This window comes from Numida meleagris, chromosome 4, assembly GCF_002078875.1.
Source record: "Numida meleagris isolate 19003 breed g44 Domestic line chromosome 4, NumMel1.0, whole genome shotgun sequence".
NCBI lineage: Eukaryota > Metazoa > Chordata > Aves > Galliformes > Numididae > Numida > Numida meleagris.
In genome coordinates, this window is record NC_034412.1 from 75,914,191 (window position 1) to 75,934,277 (window position 20,087).

General features: G+C 37.7%; 1 protein-coding gene across 15 annotated transcripts in view; it reads right to left on the minus strand.

The window, feature by feature from the left end:
- Positions 1 to 20,087, minus strand: part of TBC1D1 (TBC1 domain family member 1) — a 106,198-nt gene that overhangs the window by 8,552 nt on the left and 77,559 nt on the right. For 14 of the 15 annotated variants that reach the window (XM_021393435.1, XM_021393437.1, XM_021393440.1 and 11 more), the window contains 5 exons: positions 12,309 to 12,494; positions 10,181 to 10,342; positions 7,645 to 7,803; positions 3,224 to 3,468; positions 2,620 to 2,779 (listed from right to left, as the gene is read on the minus strand). In XM_021393435.1, coding sequence (XP_021249110.1) covers positions 2,620 to 2,779; positions 3,224 to 3,468; positions 7,645 to 7,803; positions 10,181 to 10,342; positions 12,309 to 12,494 — 912 coding nt within the window. Of the gene's footprint in view, positions 1 to 2,619; positions 2,780 to 3,223; positions 3,469 to 7,644; positions 7,804 to 10,180; positions 10,343 to 12,308; positions 12,495 to 17,643; positions 17,989 to 20,087 lie in introns of those variants that run through there. The other variant, XM_021393444.1, reaches the window with a different exon arrangement.

Here is a 20,087-nt window from a genome sequence, read left to right on the forward strand (position 1 = left end):
TTACATGGAATGCTAAAAAACAGCTAGGAAACACAAAGAGAAAACAGCAGAGAATAATGCATATTTGTGATTCAGCACCTGCTCCGCAAAGACATGGAGTTTAACTCAAGGTGACCTGTAAGTTGTTAATGAATGTCTGTATGAGCTGAGCTGGTAATACAGAGCTGAAATCCTTCTCTCATTTAAAATAGAAAGTATTTAACAAAGACCCATTTGTTATCCACTCCCCACACTTCCTGTTCAGTGGGCTGCCAGCCAACGCTAGCACAGTGAAGGTACCAAATTAATGTCAGCATGAATGGCAGCCTAGAGGATTTAAAATTTAAGTTTTATCTATAATCTTGGAATAAAATAAACTTTATTTTTACCAAGTCTCCTCCTTTAATAAGTAAATATAGGTATTGAAGAATACATCTTTGTTATGCTGTACTTTCATTAGACTGAGCATAGGAGAAGTGTTGAAAATTGTACAGATAATTAAAAAGTAAAAAAGCAGTTTTTCTGTTTGACTCATAAAAGTGTCCTTAAATTAACCTCTTTCTAGCCGACTGCTTTTACATATTACTTGTGAAACACTTGCAAAAATCTGCTTTATAAAAAGACATAGGCAGTATTCGGTAACAATTGTATTAAGTACCAGCAGGGCTTCAAACATCATGGGTTCAAAGAACGTATTAGAAAATGGCAGTGTGCTCTAAGTCTTAATAGCCTACAGATGAGGTACTCTGACATTAAAAGGTAACATTCATCTCAAGAGGTCTAATCAGTGAGCAATGAAAAGGTACCTAAGTTCTTCAAAAGTCTATGAACACAAGGGTCAGAACTGGCTGGATCCTAATTTGCCATAATGCTTACAGCAGTCACTAAGGCAGTGACAGCTTTAGCCTTTTTCAGGTTTGCAGATGCTTGTTTCAGTCTTTAGCGTGGATGAAGATGAGATTTTACTTTCTAGTGTAAAAGAATGTGCACCACTATTTACATAATTCCAGTAAACACTGTTTCTGTGAAAAGAAATTCCTAAATACTTTCAGACATTAAAAACCTGCAAGTGTTGGTTATGTTGGACTTTCTAAGAAAAATTTGAGATTTAGGTGACAGTTTAAGTCACATTTGATTTTCTGTTCTTGACCTAAAATCAGTTCTATGGAGATCATGAATCTTTGCCTTCTATTTGAATGCAAAATCTTGCTTTCCAAAGCTCTGAAAGGCAGAAATCCAAATATACTGGATAAACAAGACACTTTTGTAATCTTCATTGCAATCAACAGTCCAGCTCAAAGACTGCTATTGTCACGTATAGTACTGATAGATAAAGAATAACTGAAAGGTAAACTGATGATAATTTCAGCACATGACAGTTGCATACAACCATTTAATTCCTAAAGATTATTATTGACAGATAGTTGTTAATGGAAGTTAACCTATCTACTCTGAACTGTTCCACGAAATAAAAATAAATAAATAAAATAAAAATAAATGAAAAAATAAGATAAAATGCTGTTTCTGTTTTCCCTGGAGATAAGATACTAATGACAGGACATGTAGTTCTACTTAGTGTACATTACCCTTACCACTGTGATTTCTTTTAACGCTACTTGTAGCATGAGCAGAAACAGGACTGGATTGTTGTTCGCTCATCTCGGAATCTGTATTTATTATTTGTTATTGTGGTAGATTATACTGTAACTTTAAAAGACATTCAAGTGTCAACATTAATCGCTGTGTAGTTACATCTCTTAAGTGAGACTGACTAAGGAAAAGGCAAATAAATTCCTATTAGAAGACAGAAAACAGAAGGAGAGTTCCAATCTGTCCTGCTTATCATGGAAAATCCAGTACCACTTAATGCAATGGAAAAACAAAGAACAAAAAAGGAAATAAAGCACCTTCTCAATACCAATTTATCTGTGGAATGCATCCATAAGAAAACATCAAGGTGAATTTATTTAAGAAAAAGCAGAATACTCCTTACTACTGATTCCAAAAAGTGACAAAAGTGACTTCAGAGCCTAAACGCTGTGTGCTTCATAACATTTTCCAGTTTTTGCATGGTAAGATTACTCTTCAGGCTAGAAGTGTAAGGATAACCAACAGGAGTTTAAAAGCTCTATGCTTCTGCAGAGTAAATCCATGATCAAACTGTTAGGGTCATCTCTGTGTGTTTTAGAAACATGACCTTCAAAATCATTTTCCAATTATAGTGTTGGAGACAGTTAATAATGGAATAAATGGATACATTTCTCAGATGATGCCCTGTTTACATCTCTTTTCAGCTTGCAACTGAAGTAATTGTAGGCATTTAAGTGCCATTGTCATGCTACTATGCTTTAATGGCATCAAATCTAACATTCTCTCTACAAGTGATGCAGGGTGGAAAAAGGTGACAATGAAACAAAATATGGGACTATTTGTAACTGTCATATGTTCTTCTCTCTCCTATTTTACTGCAAACACTACATGCTTTGTAGGATGACTTCTGTTTTGCCCTTCTGTTCATCAACAGAAAGTAAATATTTCTCCTGTATGGCTAGAACAGGTTGGATGATATACTGTTCCTCTTAACAGGATTCCAAATAGAAGGTTTCAAGAAGAACATCTTGAAATTTTATGAAGAATTACCAAACACTCTGGCTACAAATCCGAGGGGAAACTGCGAGGCAAACATGGTGAGAAACCATGGAGCAGCATAGAGGCTGGGGCCAATCTCATGTTCCTCTAGGTGGTTATAGAGGTCTCGATGGTAGTCATGAAGAAGTCGTGATAGTTGATACATCTGGATCTGCATGGAAGAAGAAGAAAGACTAAAGCTAAATATGTTTTAACAGTCATAACAGCAAAGTCCACACTTCACTATCTTACTAGAAACAGTGAAAGATATTTATCAACTGATGTTTGGACTGATTTTTGTGAAGAAAAGAAATACTCAGAAATACCCACATAGAAGACCAAGGATGGGTCTCCAATGAGCCTACAACAGGATCATTTTCAGGATCATTTAAGCCTCATAACAACACAGATCAGAATTCTTGCTGATTATGACTTTCATAGATTCCCCAGTAGCTTATTTTAATTTGAAACCAGTACATTTAAGATGATCCATTCTTTTTCCAGATCATCACCTTCATTTTTGAGAAATGAATTTAAGGTCAAGTCCAATGCTATCTATGTTGTTTTATTATAACTTATCAACAGAATTCTTGTATTAGAAAAATAGAAATGATACCTGAAGAATTGTCATGTCAGGACGATACTGTTTTCTTAGCCCCACATCAAACATGAGAAACTTCAGCATTTTAAAAGCATCTTCTTCGCTCATATGAAGTAGTAGAACTCCTGCTACAAAACTAAGTCCCTGGCAATATCCTACTTCCTGGTCCAGAAGGGAATAGGCCTTCAAAATATTGTAGAGTGACAGCTGCCCAGCTCCTAGCTGTGCTGAGAAGTACGGATGTGTTGGAAATGTGCGTCCTGTGAACACAGTTAAGGTTAGTGACTTACGTTAAAAAATAGGAAAATGAAACAAAAAAAAACCCAACCAAACAACAACAACAAAATCAGACTGCAGCCTTTCATCCCGGAAAAGCTCCAGTATCCATCTGTGGTGCCATTCAGAATCTGAGGAAGCACAGTCCTGTGCAATCAGCTCTACGGTAGGGCACCGGACCAGCTATCTCAAGAGGTCCCTTCCAACCTCAGTTAGTCTGTGATACTCCAATTTCACAAGCACATTTAACAGCCTCAATTTTACAGATATTTTAGAAAACGTTTCCAGAAGACAGTATTTTTATTTCTAGTCTCCCCCTATCAGATTTCCCCTGCTACATACCTGAACTGAGAGGAAATTTGAATATGCCTTTTGTTCTAGTAGTAAGTGGAGCATGTTTTTCAGTTGCCCACTTGTTAAATACCACCCCACCCCTTAGCTCCTGGAATGCTGCTGTGCTGCCAGATAACATCAGAGCTCCCATTTCAATGAGACAAAGCCTGGGGCAGAGTCCTTCTGCCATCTGGTAGCTGCCGTGGCCTGTCACACACCACTCCAGCTTGCAATTTCAGAGCAGGTCTCCATAGGCCCTGTCACATAACTGAATGCTGGTGAAGCAGCGTTTTTAGCTTCCACTTGTACTGGGAGCTTGCATTCCTTTGCCTCCTCTGCCCAAACGATGAGTTATTGCAGCACAGTCTAAAGACAGATCTGTACTGCCTTGCTTACATGGCAAGGTGCCTTTTCAAACAAGTCACAAAGAAAAACCATAAGCTGACCAAGAATAGAAATGCAAAGAAATTCCAAAAAGCAGTAAATGAAGGGATCAAAGTGCTAAACTCACAAGCAGATTTGTTTCTGAGTGCCCTGTCTCTGACTTACCCAAGAATTCTAGCTTTTACTTAGGAGTATACAATTCCTGGTTCTGCTGAAAAGAGGCTGAAATGAACTCTGGTACCTTAAGAGTGCCAGCATGAAAAACTATCTACTACTTTATTTCTGGACTATAATAAGACAAAATATAATTTTCTACTGTGTTCAGCAAACACCCAGTGATGAGTATGGCAATTTCCTACACTGATAGCATCTGGAGGTCAGTTTACTCTAACTTGGCAAGAAAATAAATCATTTACTGAACATAAACTTAGCATTCAGAACCTGAAATCTCCACTGATTGCAGCAGATGGGGCCAGAGAAGGAAACAGACAAAAAAGATGCCAAGAACTGTGGCTTTGCTCTTGTGCATGTAGTAAAGCAACACAGTGACAACATAAACTGGGGCAGAAGAGTGGCCGCTGTACTTTAAATCTGCATCCTGATGCTCCTCATTCTCAGGAAGCAGTATTTACATGTGAAAACACATCAGTTCAACTAAGCACAAGCAATACTATTACAGCTTAGCATCTTACTGAGTTAGCAAGATGTTTCAGGCTTAATTTGGGAAAGGTTTTTAAATGTTATAACCACAGGTAAGAAGCATATTGGCTCTTCTCTCCAGGGAGATGTGCATACTTTCAGAAGAATCCTTGAAGATCTATTTAAAAGAAACACTTCTGATAGCCTGAAGAAACAGAAGCCAAAACACGCAAATTCCTCCTAGCTGCCTATCCATTTATGCTGCACAGCGCCACTCTATTTCAATGTGTGTCACTAAAGCTTTCAGCTTCCTAGTTCAATCTTACTAAAATAACAGGATCCCATCCTTCCCTCCACAACTGGGCTAGCAAACAGCTCCCCCACAAAAACAATACTTTGCAGGAAAACAACCACGCACTGTCACCGATTTGCACGCAGTCATTTGCCTTTACAAGCAGAGCCCAGAAGAGAAAGTATTTGTGTGAAAGAAAAGAACTAAGAAGTATTTGTGTGTACAACCAGAGGGAAAACAGGAACAGCTTGCTGAGCCAGCCCCAGGCTGTGGTGTAGTAAACCCACCCTCAGGCTGGCTGTGCTTCCTGCTGCCCGTTATCTCACTTCTCTCCGCTGTGTAAGCTCTGGTGTGCAATGGACTCTGCTCTACTCGATCAACTCACAGGCTCAGCACAGAACTGTTCACCCCTTACCACGGCACCTCGATGTGACAGAATCCCAACATATCTTGCCGGGGGGTATCAAAGCCACATACACTGACTTGACTAGTAAGTACTTGCAAGCAAATGATCTGTGACTGCACATAAATGTCTATCTCAAAAACAAAAAAAAACAACCATGTCTGGCATTGTGCAATCCAGGGGAATTCCTAGAATCTGTGTGACCAAGTCTGAAGGGAAACAACACCTGCAAACATTGCGGCCACCTATTCCCAGTTGGCCACTTAAGGCCCCCTGCAGTGTCACGTCCCTTCCCAGTGCCACTCCTAAGCCTGGCAAGCTGGTCAAATACAAGAAAGTGAAGGTGATGTCAGCGGCCACTCTCCCCACCTCAGCCTACACCAGTTATAGCAGAACTGTGCCTGCGCTGCTAGATTTTTGTTTTGTATGCACTGACTTAATATTTCAACTTACTTTACCAAATGTTGCAAAACACCAACTGAAAGAGGAAGAAAATATTCTCATGTACCTTGTAAAGTTTAGTTCACCATCTAAACTCAAGAAATCTTGTCACAGTTCAGTACGCGTGGAAAACTGTCTGCATATAATGTTATTAAGAAGTCGGTGCCCCTGAGCATTCCTGAGAATAGATGATCTCTCACCAGGCAATTCTTCCATGTGGAAGAAAGGGTGTACAATATTATTTGCAACTCAAATACTATTTGAATGCAGTTGTAAAGAACAGAAGTATGATGAAATAACTCTGTATGACGTCTCTATAGAAAAGACAATTTGCATTAATCATTTGGATGAAACAAAGCACACATCTTCTATAATTTTTATCATCCTATCATATAATATTGAGCTAGTTACAGTACATAAGTTTCCCAATGACAGCTTTTTCATGGTAAATTCATTTATTCAAATTTAGTTATTGCTCCATGCAACCCCTCAGACTCAAACCACCAACCCTGTAACACAATCCTTTGTAAACTCTATCATGCTCTGGAAGAAAAGATTACTTCTTTCCTTTAATTTGAAAGAGCATTATGAACACAGTAGACCATAGAATCTCACACGCAAGTGATGGCATCCTCATGGAAAAGCACTAGCTCCTGGTTTCCAAGACAATAAACTGAACTGAAATATCCAAGGGAGGAGAGAACAGTATCGTTATATATATATATATGTCTATATATCCATGACCATATATTCAAAAGGATAACCCATTGATTAGCTGTAAAAATGTCCAATTCAGTCAAACACCAGTGAGGTGTTATAAACTTGCATCAGATGAGTTTTCTTCAAGCACAAATACTTTCACAAAGGTAAAGGTTAAACATGTGAACATATGAGTCAACAACTGCATAATTTTGAACAATTACTGTCATACTAGAAATCCTTTAATGACTGCAGGAGAGTTCACAGAATTCTTAACCCAGTTGAGGAACAGTCATGTGCAGTCTGCTGCCTGGGGGCATAGACCTGTCTGAAGCCTGCCTACAAGGCACTTTAAATTTAAAAGCCTTAATCTCTCCCTACTGTGCTCAGTGGAGAATAGCATATGTGCCTCCACAGACCAATTCACTGTCCTGAATTAGGAGCAGGCTGCTGCTTGAAGTTAGGCAGTGGGAACACCCTGCTGAGAACTGCCAAAATAAGAGCTTTTGAGCTGTTCATAATTGTTTTAATACAAGTAAAAATACCAGCTACTATCATCTATCCACTAAAAAAATAAAAGCAAAACTTCTGCATTATTTCAAGTAAAGGTATTTAAGAGAGACAGTAAATACTGGGTATCACAAATGATTAGCACCTGTTATTCAACAATCTGCACTTAAATACTGACTTACTTTCTTGACACTTTCTATTCCACTAATCCGTGGAGTTCATCATCAATATCTGCAATACAGATGCAGCCTCTAACTACCACATGCTGCGAAGGCCCTCTGTGCTTGAAACATGCATTTTACATTTTCTTAGTGGCATCACGTAATGGTTCTCATTTAGACCAGACTAAAAGCAGTTCTTATCAACAACCTATTATTAAATGGTGACTGTATTTTAATACATTACCTTCTTTTATTTAATTCCCTTCCAAAAATCAGAACCCTCCCCTACTGTACTTACCTAGGTCAATAAGTATTGCATGTTGCTGGGAAGTTAGTTGTTTAAGGAGTTCTTTATAAGGTGTGTCCTTTGGTTGTTGTTTATTTGGAAACTGATGTTTAAGATGATATTGCTCTGCTAGAAACTTCCAGATCTCCCCACGGTGGTGACGTGGTACTCCTGAGAAGAAGGTCATTAAAGTTGTAATTCCCACTCATACCAAGGGTTCAGCTACCGTTGAGCTAACAGGACTGAAGAACTAAAGCAAGCAGATCCATATCTGCTAGATTCCTATCTACTACCTCCAGCAGACCATAGATCAAACTACTGTTCTTGTACTTCCTCCACAAACAGAAGAAACCAGCAATATAACAGGAAGGTGGAAACAGGGTGATCTGCCTGAAGTCTAAGGTTAGCACTTAAATCCAGCCCAAGAACTGCTAGAGGAGGCAGCAAAAACTGTAATACTGGTCTCTGAAAAGCTAGATGCTCATCATCCATTTTCCACACTAAAGCACATGATAAAGTTTTGCAATAGAAATAATTAACATATTCTCTCAATACAAGACTGACACTGTTGTTGACAGTAAATTTTAGGGAGCTATGATGCACATATACCAAAAGTATAAACAAGTACAAATAGGATGTTGTCTAGAGACTACAACAAAAGCCACGTAATCAGGAACTACTTTATTTCCAATTTTGCTATTGGCATGTTGAATCACTGGTGCAAGTAGAAATGTTTTAAAACTTCAATTCCATTTTCTATATAAAGGGATGAAACTACTTAACTATTTCACATACATAATGGCAGCCCTCATCTGCATACATACGCAAAGCTCTGAAAGGAGCAGAAAGGTTATTACTACATGCATACTTCATTCAGCACAAGACTGGCACTTTAAATCATCTACATAACAACTCAAAACACTGTTCTTTGGGAAAGTGTACAGTCCTATCCATGACGTACTGGAACCAGGTATTACAGTTTTAAATAATCTATGGCTTTAAGTTTTTCATAGATTTTCTTCTTCTTTTGGTAGATTGGTAACATATGGATGATTACAACAACAGGAGGAACAAAAATGGACTCACACATACATCTTACATGGACAGACAACAACACAAAGCAATTTTACTATCTTCTCACATATAAACACAAAAGGATATGAATTTCTCTCTGCAAAACTTATTTTTACTAGATTATCATAATTCAGACAACTGCTTTAACATGAAATTCTAGTACATCTGTACAGTATTTGAATCTAAACCACAAATGTATTTAGAGAATGCATCTATATATTAATTTAGGGAGCTTAACCCTGATTATGGAAAAGTCTTGAACATGAAGCAGTGAAGGAAAGTGCCTCTTCAGATACACATATAATTAGCCTCAGTGAGGTTGAATGTCTCACACAGGGTTGAATTTGCATGTATAAATGTGCACTGTTAAACCAAATAACAAATGAATTGCAGATCCTTTAGGGGAAATAGTCCCATACTGAATTCATGTCTGGATGCTGCATTGTACAGTAAATGAAATATGCATTATACTTAAGCATCTATGACAGTGTATATTATAGGCCAATACTACATATTTATTAACTGAATTTAAGCTCCATTCCTACTGAAATGTGCGCTTTTTGCCTATTTGTGTTGCTTACTCAAGTTATTTTTAACAGTTCTCATCTAAACTAGAACTTGCTAAACTGAATTTAAATGATTTTTTCATTTTTGCTAATATATGAAATTTGACAAAACTTGGCTCTAAAAACATAGCTTTGCTATAGTTAGGCTATATAGAGATGTTAGTAGCATTAAGAGCCACAGGTAACTTACTCACCTGCTGGCTACTTGAATCTGTTAGCAACAATCCATTAAACAGGGATTTATTTACTTACTTACTTTGCATTACTCCAAGTTTTTTAAGTGCTGGTTAGAACACCAACATAGGCCAGCATCATCAGACTATCAACAGAAACCAAATTTTTCTCACATTCACACACTGACAGGACAGAGCCCTTTATCCATATGAAAGGAAGAATACCTGTGGCAATGAGCTGGGGTAAAAAGCAGTTCTAGAGAGACAGCAATGTTCACTGTATGTACGCATACTACTCAAGCTGGATCAGAGGATTCCCAGCTAACAGTGCAGACAGCTTCTTCAACTCTTTACACGTTCATGTCTATGGCATTATTAGGCTTACTTCTTTAATTACAACTTTTTATTTTTAAAATTGGGTTGCAACTATTGTAATACACGAAGGTACTTTGCACCTCTCATGTAAGAAAAGTTTTCATTAAAAAAAAAGCAACAAACAACAATACTCAGTCTATCAGCATCAGTAATACATGAGCTGCCAATGCTGAAAGGGAACAGTGCAGAACAACGTGCATGTGCAAAACCATGAAGATACTGAACATTGTTACTCATACAGTCAGCAGCCTGAGGAACATCTCTAGTAAGAACCCGTTTAGAAGGAGTGGTTAAGAAGTCACCCTATTCCTTTTCAGTTTGCATGCACTTCAAGAACTCAAAATAACAAACAGTGCTTACCTTGCCCAACAGCAGAGTGTATTTTTTCCACATCAAATTTAATCTTTGACCTTCCAGGTGTACTCAACATTTTTTCCCAAATCAGAGTTACCTCTTTTAAGCATGGTGTGATTTCTTCATAGTCAAGTTTCAGACGTCTGTTCTGCAAATTATTTTCCGAGGCTGGGAAACAGCATCATGAGTGCACCAATTAACATTGTTTAATATTTGTAAAATGGACTAATTTACTTAGAACTCCACCACATGAACAGTGACTGTGAAATCTACCTAAAACTGAAGCCTATTAATTGTCAAAATTGCTGTGATTGTGCTGTGGGTTGGTGTTTGGGTTTTTGTTTGTTTGTTAAGGTGTTACATGCAACTGCATCTATTAACAGTGTTTGACCTGTTAAACGAAGCAATGAAACTCCTTACAGCTCATCAGCTCACACTGCTCACTGCATCGCAATAACCTGTTTTGCAAGTACTGTTTCACTGGCTGCACTGTTCATTCAGCAGCTACCTAGAACATGTTTCTTACTCCAAAGTGCCCACTGCACACCTGGTCATTCACATTTGCCAACACATGCCTCATTCACTAGCTAGCTTCAGACATGCTCATCTTAGTGAATTTCTGATAGTTTTGCAACTGGGCAGGAAAAAAATCATCAGAGCATCTGTTTAAACTTATTGAAGTTTGAATGGATATTAGTGTCTTGCAGTTGCCAAGAACTTGACCAGTAGTGGTAGATTCAGATAACCTGAAGACAAAGGAACTTTTTAGAAAGTTCTGTAGTATAGATATATAAAACAAAGGAAATGTGTTCCTAAACACAAGATCCCATAAAAATGCAAGGTACAGAATAACTTGATAAAAGCCCATGTCTGATATCCTGATCTAAGTTGAAGGAGTTGTATAAATTACTGCTTTCAGTATCTCTTTCTCTAAATGTTTCTCATGGTACCTAGCACTGTGTATTTGGCTTACATGGACATGTTTTGTTGTAATAGCAATTATGTTTAAAAAATGTATGAATGTGCCTGACACCTTTAGAGTTTTGTAGGAAATTCAGGTAATCAAGTGTTCTTCAGATATCAGGGCCCAGATGGGAGACCTATACTACCAGCAGCAAATAGCTTACGGGTAGGTAAATACTTTGTGGGACCATATACAACATCCAAGGAAAGCGTTTTCTTCTTACTGCTAGAAGTCTCAGCCTCAGTTTTAAAAAAGGCTTTTTGGTATATCAAACTTTTTGCTCTGCTAGGATCTTTCTCTACATATTCGTTCTTTGTGGAAAACAATCCCTCTCCAAATTTACACAAAGGCAAATAAGAATTGCCATTTTCATGCCAGGTTCTCCACCCTTGGGGGATCCAGTTGGCTACTCCCTTCCTGAACTTCTAAGAGTAAGCCAAACCAACATTTCTGTCCTCCTCATTCACAAGGAACAGCTTTCAGAGACAATCAGTGGTGATTCTGTATGCAGCTGCTAGAATAGAATCAGTATTCTTAATGAGCTGCCTTTTGAATTTAAATGTCAAACTTGCCACCATGATAAGACTTGTTGCAGAGGTGCATTTGGCCACAGAAAAAAAATGGGTTAAGAACCACTCCAAGTTTCTCACACTCCTACTTATCACACTTCTGACTGATCTAAGTCATTACTACTGCATATAAAGCTTGCTTGCACAGTGCCAGTACTACTACATGCACCCACAGGTTGAAGTCCACAGTCAGATCCTTAAGAACTTCAGCTTCAGAACTGGCTAAGCAGAACTCAGTGATGATCAATACTTAAACAAAGGCTTATGGATGCAAACGTAGAAAGAATTCAGTTCATGATAGTGATTGTGCTAAATTCCTTATCATCACTTCCAGACACCACACTGAAATACTTCAACCACTGTAAAACTAAAAAGGGTAACAACTAAGATGAAGTAAACAAATTATAAGGGTAAGTGCTAAGAAAAAAAGTAAGTCATTACCTTTTGTAATGAGAGCTGAGGAAGATACTGCTAAACTTTTTTTTAACTTCATATGCCTAAAACATTTCGTTAAGGTTTGGTTCAAATGCTGTGAAGGCCACAGTGCAAACCAAAAATTTAACTTGTATTGCAGTAGTGTGTAAGGAAGAGCTTCACCAACCTTGTAACTTCTGGTTTTCTTTCTCCATTCTGAGGAGCAGTATTTGCTGAATGATGGCTTTCTTCCACAATTCGCGAAGCTCACGGGATGTCCGTTTTCTTTCCTCCTTCACTGGACCAAAGGGGCCATCTTCACACACTGGTTCCAAAGGAGATCTGGGTGGAAGTTCTCCCAGTTCAGTGTAATCTTTGAAAGAGAAAAGTTGTTATGAACTACTTAGACTTCATGAATGGGTAAACAAAAGGACACATTTCCAAAGACTGCATATATATCTACATATATATATATATATATCATGCACACACTCGTGTGTGTGTGTCTATGCATATACATACATATATAGAAGGTAGCAATACCTACCAGGCATGGTTTCCCAAATGACAGTTTCAAGCAGATTTACAAAGTTTTTTCTGAATAATAATCACATGGCCTAACCCTGGACCAGCAACTGAACAACCTGATAAAAACTGCAGCATACACCAAGAACATGGCTTACTAATTAGAATGTTACAAGGACAGAATGAAAAGAGAAAAAGCAAGTCCGAGAAATTGCAGAAATGCAACCTACAGTTGAAACCCGGCCTGGTTCAAGTAGCATATCATAGTAAATAAAGAACTCACTTAATTTAAAAAATAGTCTCTCAACTGTATTTGAAAAAGAAACCTACAGCCATAGCTGCACAAACACACCGACTAAGGCCATACAGTGGGATAATTACCTGCTCTTAAAGTAAACATACAGAAAGGGAGACAAACAACTAAGATATCTTTGCTCTCGTTTCTCATTTTTAATCACATCACAACTTTCTGCACTTTTTCTTCTGGCTTAAACTGATCTACTGCAAAATGATTCTTTTTGTCAGGCGTGCAAGGTAATTCTAAAAAGACTGAAAATGCGACAAAAAAAAAAGGACAATTAAATAAACCTCATGCAAATTTTGAAAGTGTTTCTTTTCAGGGAACAATATTTGTTCTTTAATCAAGTTATCAACATAAGAAGCATAAGTTCTTGTACTTTGCTCTCTTAATGCCTGCTGTAGTATCACTTAATTTTATCATTGTTTTATACAGCTTCTCTAAAGACTCAAGAGTCTATATTTAGAAGAAAAATTACTTCATTTGCCACCTTTAAAAAGAATGGTCAAAAGCCCACCTGCCTCTTTCCACCCAACTCCAAGTGGTAAAGCCGTAGCCACAGCGCTTCTTCCTCAGCCAAACAGAATATCAGAGGAATATCTCTCTACAGAGAAACTGACCAGTTACACACCCAAGAAAATGTTTTAGAAGCCACGTAACTAAAATCTTATTGCCTGGACTGTCAAGAAAAAGGCAAATACATCTGTTCATGCTCTTGAAACAATTATTTTGTATGGTAGCTCCATGATCCATTTCTCTATCATTGCCTAACATAGTGATAAATTTCATATTGAACACAAATACACATGCAAAACATCATAACTCTACAAACTAACAAAATAGAAAGGTTTTTACCCCTTTAAATTCTGCTCAGAAAGCTGCTGTGTATCAACTCATACAGTTCATACGCAGCTATTCTTTTCTTGTTTGTTTGAAGGCACTCGCACAAGTGAACACAGACAACCAGATATGAATGGAAATGTTCACAGCTGTTGGCTTCTGCTTTTCTGTTTTGCCACTGTCAGTCTTTTCCTTTTGAAGAGTCAGAGAGGAATAGGGTGGATCCAAATACCACCTGTTTTCTTATACAACATGTATCTCTGTGTTACCACAGTTGAATTCAAGTACTAAAATATACTTATAAAAATAAATGCAACCTCTTTGGCTAGCGAGCACAATTTAGAAGTTTACAAACCCAGACTTTGGACATAAGCGCAGATATCCAGACTTTGGGTATCTACAACATTTCAGAGAACACTGAACTTCATGGGATGGTGAATTAAGCAAATGACAAATATCCTGCAGTTTACATGGCAATGTTTTACAAAGTAGGAAATGTTGACACAGATGCATTCAGAAGTACAGTTGGTTATTAAAAATATCAATACAATTAAGAAAGTATATTAGATCATTTAAAATAAACTGGAAAACATTCATTTGATTATTTTCATTGCAGGTAAATGAAAAGACGGTCCTAGGCAAAGACTTGCAGCTATAGAAGAGCTTTAGGTTAAGTGTCATTAGGTAGAGAAGGAACAGTCACTCAACCTGTGCTGGCAATTAAAGGAAATTTATTTTGATTTGATTCTTGCTTTTGATGTACACAGTGTACTGCTAGCAATGTTCTGCACATTTTTTTTTCTAGAATGACTACATATAGTAGGTTTTGTTCCTAAATTAAAAAATGCATACTTAACACTATGAGGGAAAGGCTCTTAAGAATAATACTGTCAGAACTAGCTTTATTTGCTTTAGCAGACAGGGAATTTGGAAAAAAAAAAAAAAAGGCATTCCACTCATTAGGAAAGTCTTTCATTTTCTTTAATAATGTATTATATGCACAAAGTAACATCAACTTAAGAAAGAGGAATTCACAAAAATGGTCACCAAATGTCAACATGAAAAGTGAAAGTGATATAGATAGGAACATCCTTATCCACTGTATACTGTTATCCATTCACTTCTTGTTATATTTTCAGACTAGACAATGTAAGATGCATGTATCTCTTGGGGGAAACAAATCTCTTCCCACTCAACTCATCCTCTCAGGGATTTATGGATCTCTTAGAGTCAAACATGTATTCTGGTTTTAAGTATGTACGTATGCATGCAAGTGTTAGAAGGTACCAGACTACCTACAGAGACATCTTATGATTAGTGACTTATAAAAAAAAAAAATAGGCTGCCAAAGACATAAATTGAAGACATCACTTCCCTTTAAGCAAGAATGAGCTTAAATTTTTCCTGTTCTTATTGTACACCTACTTTCTCAATGCAAATTTTGTTGTTTGGTCTTCAAGGACCAACTTAAAAAATCATCTCCTAATTTACAGGCTGTGTTATTCAGTTCCTGTCCTCCAGCAATCAAACCTTACTGTGGCAACACCTGCATCACTGCAGAGCATGTATCACTTCGGAGCACGGCTCTGCTTCAATTTAAGATGAAAATTCTCATCTGTTACTGACAAACTGAAGACACTAAAAGAAACTTAGCTCACAGAGGTTAAGGCTATGAAAGGAAAAAAAAGATAGCAGAAAGGTTATAAAATGCTATAGGCTGAACTATTATCATTATCAATCCTACCTCTAATTCCTCCATGGAAGAGTCCTAAGCTTGGTTTTGACTTTCAAATGGCAGTTCCTTTTCTATCTTTTTTTTTTTTTTTTCTTCTCCTTTCTCTTATCACTTGTGGACATTTAACAGAAAGTCTAAAGTCTACACTGATAAAACAAAACACGTTCACAATCCTTCTTCCCACCACCACACTGGCATGTACCAGGATGTACAGGAACCAAAATAAACCTGTTTAATGGCTCAGGTGGCTTGGTAAGTTTGCAGAGTTGCGTCAGCTGTTTGGCTGGCAAAGGTGGGGAGGCTGAATGTTCAGGTAATCCCTTAAAGCAAAGTATAAAAACGGACATTTGGTAAGTCAACACTAATCCACGTCCTGGAATACATAACAAAGTGACTGTCAAAACATGCCATCCAACTTTCATGTCCTCAATAGACTGGAGTAGAAATACTGTAACAAGAAACTGAATATTTCATCAATATATAAAAGTGATCTGGAGGAAAGCAGGGAATGCAAAGATAAGTCATAAAACAACTGAATTGAGCATAGCTGAGAACACACATTTCACTGAACCAAATCGTTGTATGTTAAAAACCGCATGCAGCTTTCAAAACTTGTGAGATTAATAAGTACGATTAAGGAGGATCTAAGCACATCAGCACATGCTGAAAGACCGCTCCCTTCTTCATCTGCCAACCTCAACAGCTTTTGCTGACTCCTATTTCACATTTGACCTGTATTCTTTTCAAATATATTACACCCCTCACTGCTCATGAAAGTGTATAAATGAACTAGCACATCCGTACATACCTCAGACTGGTACTGTTCTGATGCTCCCACCTCTAACACTCAAGAAAGAATAAGCTGAGAGCAGGCCCATAGTAAGAACAAACTGAGATGGCATTTATAAAGATCCATTTATTTGTACCCAGCTCTTTGGCTTTGTGTGACAGCGCTTCAGTCATAAGATACAGAGTATCCCTACACTCCAAAAGGATCAAGGCATGTATTACACAAAACTATCATGCAAAAACTATACACAAAGTAGAAAAGATCATAAGACACCATCAAAATGTATTGCTGCCAAGGATCACACTGAGGAAAGTTCATAAATGAAAAGCTGGTGAATGACTGTAGTAATTAGTCATTAAAATGGCCAATATTTGATTACTTGGGTAGAGATATGAAGAGGAAATTTCATCAGCTCCAGAAAGAGCTACAATGAATATAAATGAATATGTTCTCCCTCTGTTAGGAGGACATTAAAGTATTCCAACCACAATTTATCAAAATACTGTCTTAAACCTTATTTTTATGAAAATTAATTTCTAATTGACTAGAATAATTTTAATTGACTGTTTCGTATTCAAACAATCTCAGTATTAAACAAGGCTTTGCAAAAACTAAGGGAGGAAAAAAAAGAAAACCCGCTAAGAGGAACTACAAAAATTCAAAAACAATAGAAGAGGCAAACCCACAAAAAGACAAAAGCCTAAATTTTAAAAACATTCTTTCAGGATTACTTGGTATGTAACCAACTTCAAATTTCAAAGATGAATCTTGTAATCTTGTTTTTGATTAGAAGCTGGAACACTTTGTGAAGAAAAATGGTTTTTTTTAGGATGAGTTTTATTTTTATATAGGAAATTAACAGAAAAGAGGTTCAAACATAATATGTTAGTACCACTTTCACTGTAGAGTTCTTTACACATGGCTCTCTGAATGTGCTGCTTACCAGCCACATGCTCTCTCCAGGACTTAATAAGTCTGGCAAGATACAGTGAGAACATGCACAGAATAATTCCACGTAAACATTTAATTTTCTGCTCTAGATTCTTTTTGTTTCATTTTAAACATCACAAATTTCAGGTCAATAAACAAACAAGAGAATACCCACAAACACTTAAGTGGCACGATCAGATACTCTTTGTTACTATAAAACTTCAGATATAGTATCACAAGAAAAAACACGTTCTACTCTCATGTGCAACTTCAAGGAATGGCCAAATGAGGAATTCTTGAAAATTTGAGCACTTCAATATAGTTGGTTAAAATCAGTTCTTACTGATGTTTTTCTTTCAAAGCTAAGAGGTTCTTCAAAAGTAATCACTACCTTCAACACTTACTGATATTATCAAGCTCTGAGAAATGAATGTCCTGATATTTTCATGGGCACAGAAGCCACCACATGTTGTGATGGTACTGCTGATGTTCCTATTATGCAAATCAAGATTATGCATTCTGAAAGAGACGTATCCGAGCGACCAATTCTAATAAGCCGGCTTTATTACAGGATTTACAAAAATTGCTGTTAGTTAATCAATAATCAATTCATTGCTAAAAATCTCACATCAAGAGTATTAGAGGACACATTCCAAATAATTTTCACTATGTGAAAATTCTAAGTACATTCTAAGTATAGAATACTAAAGCAACAGTTTACAGTACTTGCAATATCACTATGAAATGAACCTTAAAATACTTTTATATAAATAATGGAAGAGAGATAACCTTCACCACAAACCAAATGAACAAATACGTAGGTAGCTGGTCTTAAAAAAAGTGCTACAGAAACTTCTCTTCAGCATGTACAATTTAATGGCCTGCTACCTCACAGTATCAGAGACTGAAACACAATTCATCTTAGTGAATTAATCAAGTGGGTGTTTTTCATTGTTGTTGGTTTTGCCTGTATGGAGATACTGGACAACAAGGCTTATGAGGAGCGACTGAAGGGAGACCACATTGCTCTCTGTAACTATTTGACAGGAGGTTGCAGTGAGGATAGCGTTTGTCTCTTAGTTCTCAGATGAAAAGTGATAGGATGTGAGGAAACAGTCTCCAGTTGTGCTGGGGGAGGTATAACTTGGACATAAGGAAGAATTTCTCCAGAGGGGGTAGTCAAGCATTGGAATGGGCTGCCATGGGAAATGGTGGAGTCCCCATCCCCAGAGGTATTTAAGAGATGTGTGGACGTGGCACTAAAGGACGTGGTTTAAAGACAGGATTTGGAAGGTCAGGTTGACGATTGGACTTGATGGTCTTGAAGGTGTTTTCCAACCCAAATGATCTCTACAATTCTATGATTTGCCTAGCCATAGGATGTAATTTGCTAGAAAGACTCCATGTAAGCATGAATACCTGTGTTCAAGCAGGGCAAGGAGATATAAATGTGTAATTTGAAATGTTTAAGACAACGAGCAGGAGAGCAAAAGTGAATTCATATCCAGAAAAGAGGCCAAAATAATTTAGAAAAAGAGACTGATTAAAGTCTCTTTTCAAAAGAAACAGTACTGTAACAGATGGCAGCGTAATCGATTTTGTTAGCAAACTGTGCTCCTCCTCTCCCATCTCCCCCCAGCTCACAAGGATACGAATAAAAAAGAAATACCAAAGTGCAAGATACAGAGCTTCCCTTCAGCTGGAAGTGAGTGAAACGCTGCCCCCAAGTGCTCCACGCCACTCACAGCACCGTAGCTACTCTGCTCCTCACCTTCCAGCCCAGTCTGGGCTCCATACTCAGCAGCTTTCCATAAACCACATTTTTTTTTTTCCTCCAAAGTACTGAAGAAAAATGTTACTCAACAGAAACATCACGGTTCTGAAAATGTATTTTAGACCCTTTTACAATTACAGATGGATGGCTGAGTAATAATTTTGCCCTGTGTCAATTCTGGCAAATATTAAAATAAATAAATAAATAAAAAGGAAAGCAAACCCGATCGTTCAGATACGCAAACCCTTCTGACATCGACAAAAAGCGTACAAGAGGAGATCTGGAGCATGACATGGGGCAAACAGCAGGAGAAGATGTTGCACTATAGCTCACTACATTAAAACTAACATTTCAATCCTGAAAACTTCCAGCTGAAAAGCAATACAAATCTCTACAGGTCATTTCATGTATGCAGAAAATTCTTTCAAAATTCCTATACCATGGATCAGCCTCTTCAAGCTCACCAGTGACTGAGCTACTGGCAGGGGCTGTGACAAGCTGTCCTGCCAGAAAGCAAACTCCATGGTGCTTCTCCTATGTGCTTCATCATAAATCATCATGGACCACTGGCTTTCAATGCTGCCTTGGGAAAGTGGCAGAGGGACAGAAAACAGCTGTGAGTTTGCAGCACCCACAAGCAGGAGGTGGCAAGAGGAAGGGTGCATACATGGGACATCGCTCCTTTAAGAACCAGAAGTAATGGTTTCCCGCACACGAGGCTTTCTGTTGTCTCAGAATGCACACCTTGTCCAGATGGGGCGAGACGGAGGCTAGCCGTCAGGCAAGGCAGGAGTCACAATTGGCAAGCAAAAAGGCATTCTTGTATATCTACAGTAAGTATTGTTTTTAACTCTACTGGTTTGGACAGACTCCTTCAAGAATAAGGCAAGTGGCACACTTAAATGATGATACCTGGAAAACAGTTTGCTCTTTGCCTTGTCTTGCACAATGCAGCCATCAAAGCACAGCTAGCAAACAATTCCCTCCAGCTAAGCTACAGGAGACAAAGGTTTAGCTCAGCTAGCATTAGAACTACTAATGAACACTTCCTAAAGAAGAAAGAGACTGAAGTGG